General features: G+C 37.1%; 1 protein-coding gene across 1 annotated transcript; it reads right to left on the minus strand.

The window, feature by feature from the left end:
* Positions 1-659: 659 nt before the first annotated feature.
* LOC104275908 (brefeldin A-inhibited guanine nucleotide-exchange protein 1-like) lies at positions 660-6,357 on the minus strand (the record flags this gene model as incomplete). The annotated part of the gene is made up of 5 exons (XM_009872003.1): positions 660-793; positions 1,873-2,045; positions 2,703-2,816; positions 3,339-3,612; positions 6,178-6,357. Coding segments are annotated over 5 exons (875 nt in total), but the record flags the coding sequence as incomplete, so codon positions are not given.
* Between the last annotated feature and the right edge of the window lie 812 nt (positions 6,358-7,169).

Below are 7,169 nucleotides of genomic sequence, written 5' to 3' on the forward strand. Positions count from 1 at the left end.
TTTTGTTTACAATGAACAATTCTCTAAGCCAAATTGAAAACATGGTATCTTCAGTCAGAGGACAAGATTTTCAAACCAGTCAAATAAGGACTTGGATTTCCAAACATCTGTGTTTTGATTAAGGAGGCTGTCAACAGTGTCCAACCTGAGCAAAAGAATAAAACATTGTATCCTAAATTTATCATAACTGGTAACCCCTCAAAGTGGGGACTCTACATGAAGATGAAGTAGAGTTGGGTGTGTGCGCTGGATAACCAATATACAAGAGATGCAGAAAACTGTGGGGCGTACACAGCTACGGTTACAAACCGAGCTATTACTTACAAGTAGAGCAACATTAGCCGAGATCAAAAATACCCAACGACCTTCTTTACCAAACCCTTCTCAAAAGCCTTACAAAGAGCAACAAGGAAGAAGATGATGTACTTCCAGGAAGCATAGGGAGTGTTAAAAAACTTCTGAAGAGGTAAATGAATAGTAACAGTTGCTTTCATACAAAAAAATGCATTAAAATATAAAAGTACCTTTTCAAAGTTTCTAAGTTCTTTTTACCACACTATCATTTTCTCAGCAACTGAGAACTCTCAAAAATATTTAAACAATTCATTTCTACTTATAGACAGAAAATATTCATTATGAGAACTCTTAATTCTACTTACTTTGGATCTGGTGGTCCATCTGAGAGGGGCTTCATGGAGAGTTTACACAGTGACCTGAATACAAGGAAGGCATCCTTTTGTAAAATGTGGGAAAACTTAGCACCAGGGGTAGGTCCTGAAGAATTTCCAGATTCCTAAAGAAGTTAACATATTTCAGTATTCCATTTTGCATTAGCAGGGTAGAAATCCCCACCTCCTAGCAACAAGAAGTTAACATATTACACAAATATAACCCATTTCCTACAGCTTTATGGTCTCAAGACTATACTAAAAAAACCCCAAATATTCTGCAGTCCAGTTAAAATGAACAAACTCACTAATAGAAATCATCATCTCAGTAAAAAGTCAGATTTAACTAAAGACTGACATGAAAATAGGTAGGTCAAGTTTAAGTTAGGTAACTTACAGCGAATTGCCTTCAGACTGTTTCAGTGGAAAATCAGTTTAAAAAATAATTTGACATTTTAATAGGATGCAACTAACTACAGATCTGTGGCAAGATACATTTTGTACAATTTCTGTGGTTCAATAATCACTCCTATTACTATGTTCTTTCAATTCCGTATTGCTGTTCCTTATCTAAGCAACGTGTTTAATTTTAATATTCTATTTGTATGGCATATGCAACTGTAGCTTTTTAAGCTTAAAATCCATTATTCCCAAATCTAATTACTCAGTACACTTGGACAGCAGCTACTGTCAGCTGATAGTACATACGTGCTGATTGATAGAGGGAGTACTCTTTCACATCTTTTTTGTTAATAAAAATCAAATCCTCGCAGACATGAAACTTTTTATCCAAAATCATTGCAGTAAGGTCATGCTATAGGCTTGAAACTTCTATTTATCATTTCAGAAGAGTACACTGAAGTTATACAAGTATGTCTATCATTGGCTGTATTCTTCATCATGCGTATTGAAAACTATAGTTTCTTCAGAGCACTTCAAAAAACAGGGCACAGTTCTCTAGTCTTGGAACAGTGTACTCTATGGGGCAGCTAAAAGTATGTCATGATAAAAAAGGCATCACATGCAAAATTTACTACTACAATTATTTTAAAATAGAACAATACTTAGAACACACCTTAATAATTAAAATTCACCTGAGTAACTTACGTGATGGAATTACATTTAACACTCTCTCCAGAAGTGTTGGGCAACGCTTAAAACAGATCCCTTTTCTCAGTATCTCGTAATTTATAACTACTTGTACCTGAGTATCGTTGGAAGAGACAGATAATCTGTCATCAGGTAAAGATGGTGTATAAGCAACAGAAATTGGAGTCCCTGGAATTCCATTTGCCTGAATGTTTTCACTGTCACTGCCATCCTCTAATGTTACACTCATGCCATCGCCACCTGCACTTTCGGCAGTTCCTTCCATATCTATCAGAAAAGATGTAAAAATCATAAGCAAATGTTACATGAGAATGCAAATTAAAAAGAGCGTTTACATCTAATGTTTAAAAAACAAAATAATTATAAGCAAAGTATCTTAATGAGGTTTGAAAGGTAGAATTTACTTAGGATTCTATAACTAAAAAAAATTCTGCATACTCTTTAATTCTCAGTAATGAAAATTAGAATAAAAAAACCTTATAACTTTACATTGCCAGGTTCATCATTCTGCCAAGTTTCCACATATTGGGGAGGAAAAAAAAAATTCACCGATACACATTTTCCAACAAACTAAAAAAATATAGTGCTACACTGAAATGTAGTGCTACACTGCTGTTACAGATATAGGCCCATCTGTGAACAGTTTATGTCGAAACAAAGTAGAAAAAAAAAAAAGGAACAGGACTCTGTATTCTAAAAAAGAACATCGGTCTCCAGTATAAAGAGTGTATATTATCATAAGAAGTCTTGTCCATTTTACTGTTAAATAATGCACACCTAAGGTCAGAAAACTGAAACTATTTTCTTCGGCATGTGTTACTTAAATAACGATGTATTTTATTTAAATATTCAGAAGTGTTAAAATAAGATCTTAATGTCAAGATTCAGACTACAGTCACAATTAGATCCATATTAATATAATACCTCCAACTACTATGTTCACCATTTCCTGCACAATACTTTCTACAATTTCTTGTGCCTTCTCTTCACACTCATTGCTTTCACCATCATACGCTCCTCCATCAGCTTTTGAAAGATCTTTAAAAAGAAAAACAAATCCAAAAAAATATTTATGAGAAACTCAACAATTAAGGAGATATTTTACTTGCACGTACATTTAAAAATTCAGTTACAAATCTATTAATAGGAGAGTAGACATTAAAAAAGTCATGCTTGGGTGCTCGGAAAACAGTACTTGCATAACATAAGGGTTTAACCTGTAATTAATCCACAGGACTATGCCAACAAAAGATACTGATTTTCTGTCTTCATATACATTCAACAGTGAAAACTCAGTGGTCTTGAGATGTAATTCTCAAACACTTTCCTAACGTTACATGGGTGCAAAGAGTTATCTTTGCTACAGTGACTACAACACAGCGTAGGGCTAAAAGATAGCTGTGATAAAGTTTAACAGCGGTAACAAGGGCAAAAGGCATTTTTCATAGTCAACTATTTGCCTAATGCCAGATTTGGAGAGGGAAAAAATAGACAATCCTCAAGCCTTTCTTTTTACAGACTTTTCCCTCCCTCCATGAAACAGAAATACACACTGATTACTTTCTGCTGCTGTGGCTTGGTCGGCTTCTGTCTGTTCGTTTTCAGCACTAGAAATATCAGACCCGTTTTCTGCCTCTATATCTTCCTGAAGGTTTTTGTCCACATCATTCGTGCTGTGGTCCAGCTCTCTCTCATGTTCTTTGGACAGCTGATCGGTCTGTGTTGGAATATGTCTCAGCTGAGGTGACTCAGGCTCATGATGGCTTACTGGAGACTGCTGGAGATGGTGTTGCTGTCTGTGCCTTTCCTTTTCCATCTGTTTGGCTTCCTGAAGCTACAAACACATTGCACAAGAATTTCACCATGAAAACAAAGCAATGAGCTGTGTACATATCGCATGCATTATTTTACAAACATGGAATCTCTATTGTCCCTGCTTACACAGTGCCTTCCTAAAGCTGAAACAGTTTGAGAAAATACATCCTCTGCATTATTATAAATAACTAATATCATGGGACAGCAGTGTGTCCTTGTGGCCAAGAGGGCCAATGGGATCCTGGGGTGCATTAAGAAAAGTGTGTCCAGCAGGTCTAGGGAGGTTCTCCTCCCCCTCTACTCTGGCCTGGTGAGATCACACCTGGAATACCGTGTCCAGTTTTGGGCTCCCCAATTCAAGAGAGACAGGGACCTACTGGAGAGAGTCCAACGGAGAGCTACGAGGATGATTAAGGGACTGGATCACACGTTCTATGAAGACAGACTGGGGCTGTTCAGTCTTGAAAAGAGAAGGCTGAGAGGGGATCTTATTAATGTATACAAATATCTGAGGGGTGGGTGTCAAGAGGAAGGTGTCAGTCTCTTTTCAGTGGTGCCCAGTAATAGGACAAGGAGTAATGGGCATAAGCTAAAACACAGGAAGCTGCACCTCGACATGAGGAGAAACTTTTCCCTGTGAGGGTGACAGAGCACTGGCACAGGCTGCCAAGAGAGGTTCTGGAGTCCCCTCCTCTGCAGACTTTCAAAACCCGCCTGGACACATTCCTGTGTGACCTACTTCCAACATTCTGTGATGATTCTATGATAAACCTTTGCAAGAGGGCTGCTTCCCACATTACACTTAACCACACCTTCACTGTGGAAGAGGGATGACAATCTACACACAGCACAGGACCAAGAGTTGTCTGCACTCTAAACTCAGATAGGACATGTGACAATATACAAGGGCTGCACAGAAAAACATCAAGGCAGATTTTTCTTTTTTGAAAGCTCTCACAAAGAGAGAGTTTATGAGTCTCTCACACTGAAGAGCTTATGAGTCTCCTGTTAGCCTACAAACACGTTGTATTAAGGAAAAGACTAAAAAAATAATAGGAAACTGACTAAACATCTAGGGGGGGGAAAAAAACAAAGACAGGAGTTAAAAGCGAAAAGAAAGCACTTCCCAAACACTACAGACAACAGATCCTCCAGACAAAATTCATCATTTAAAATTGTGTGAGCCAAAGGCTATTTTAGTTTCATGGTTCCCTGATCTGGAGTCCCCAGAAAGGGAAGAATTTGAGTAACTCATCTAATGGATTAAGACAACTGTCATTAAAGTCAAAGCAAAGCAGAGTATCCTTTGAGGAGATGCTCTAAGGACTGGCTTTCCATCCATGCAGAGTCTAGTGTTCAACAAAAGTTTTGTCACTTTTTATACTGTTATTTTGGCTACTACGACTTCAGCCCCTTACTTTTCCACTTGAAAAGCTTTCTATGTGGTATCTTTTGGGGTGCTATAGATCCTTGGGTAGACACTACCTTTCAAATTCCAGCTCAAATAATTCCTTCCAACATTTGTTAGCTATCTTATTTTACTAACTGCCTTGGGTGTGCAAAACAAGCAGAACCGCTTATCAATTTGCATAAAGACTAGATTTACAGTCTGGCAAAAAATGAAGACTTCTATTGTAGAAAAAACAGAGACAATTATAATAGTAATAATTAATTGTACTTAATTCTACATTAAGTTGCTTAAAAGGACAGTAATTGCACATATTTCTCAAGTCCCTCAGCTACTCCATGGCTTTTGCCATGGTTTATCGTAAATACGTCTCAGAAATCTTTAACTGAGATGGTACCATCTACCAATACCCAGTTGCTTCTGGGGGGAAAGTAAGCAAGTATTACACATCCCTAAAGAAAATGGTTTGCAATAATGCAGCAGAATTACTTCTATAAGGAACTAGGAATTCAACCAGTTCTCAAATCTGGGCATCTGCTTTTTTGTTTGTATGGGTTTTGTGTGGGGTTTTTTAATAGGAATTAGGACAATTATTTTGTTTTATTAATCTTTAATATCAGCAGTAGAAGGCACAGGGCATGAGCTGGGGTCCCTGCTGACAATTACTAATATCAATTTCAGTGACATTTACGTATCTTTTAGTGACTATTACACCTTAAGGTGTTAAAAAATGAACATGATTACATGACTGGAAGGGTGTTTTCCATTTTTTTTTTGTCTGTGTGTCTTATTTTAATTGTCGATTATTTCTTTGATGTGTATTATCACAACAACACTGGAGCATTTCACTACCACCAATGTATACCACGCGCAGTCCTGTGCAGTCTGGCATATCTTGACAGCCTGACAACAGAAACTGAAGTGAATACATCCACAAAATTTGGAGAACTACTGTGAGAAGTTTAAACCCTATTACACCACCTCCATCCCCCAAAGACCCATTTCACAGCTACTTCAGATTGCAAAGCACAAAATTATATAAGATATCAGATCCCATTTTTTCCTCAGTTGTACGTAAGGAAAGCCAAAAAGCTTCAACAATAACAACAAAACAAATCTCTCAAGCGGGTCTGCTTTTAAGTGCTAGCTTCTGTGTAAAAATATCGAGATACTCACTGCTTGATTTTCCATACGTGCAAAAATGACATTCAGCATTTGTGTTAGAGTGGCCTTGGCTGTGGTTTGGTTTATGAGATTTTTGCTTGCTAGATAGATATTGTAACATGTTCTTACAGCCTGCAGCACTGTTCCTTCGTGGATTTCTATGTGTTGAGATGTTACTGCCGTGAGTAAAGCCTAAATAAACAAACACATACACATACATATTTTCCAGTCAAAACTTTTCTTGTCAACCAAATAGTTTGCACACAAATAAATATCAAAATCGGGTTACTTTTAAGTAGATATCTTCAACTGCATTTTAATTAAATTTTCCTATGTACCATACCAAAACATCATACTTACCAGTTATATTAAATTCAGAGTGCTTCTATTCAACATATCTAGGAAATACATGCATGTAACAACAAGAAGCAACCAAATGAATTATCACATGGATAGTTAATAGAAGTGATTTAGAATTTTCTAGACACAAAACATGAACAACAGACTACCACCTGTTAAAATCTAGAAAGCAATTCAAAGGGCCCAAAAGTTGTCTTACAAATAAATGTTCATGTGAGGAACAAAGGCTGAGTATGACATTAGGTGGTTGTAAGTGGGACAACTACCCTTTCTAAACACTCTCTTTGGGTATATGCTAAAATATTGTCTTGACCTCTGTAGAAATGCACTTTCCTCTTTCCATTTGAGCTAGTATCAGTTTCTTTTTTATTATTATTACTTTTTTTACCAAAAAAAGTGCAAGATGAGCTAAGGAACCCATTATCTTTATGTAACGTAGGGGTAGGCTGGATTAAAGAGCAGAAATAGAGGCAGATGAAAGCTGAGGACAGGGTGTAAAGACATTGTCAGAGGTGTGTGTTGCAGAGTGGGAGGAAAGGGGAAGACCTTGGTCCACAATAGAACAAACATGTTTATACTGATCATCGTATGCCAGCAGAAGAAATTAGGGAATTTTATGCATTGAAGACTTTGACAGGGTTAAT

Source organism: Apaloderma vittatum, unplaced genomic scaffold, assembly GCF_000703405.1.
Source record: "Apaloderma vittatum isolate BGI_N311 unplaced genomic scaffold, ASM70340v1 scaffold3226, whole genome shotgun sequence".
Taxonomy (NCBI): domain Eukaryota; kingdom Metazoa; phylum Chordata; class Aves; order Trogoniformes; family Trogonidae; genus Apaloderma; species Apaloderma vittatum.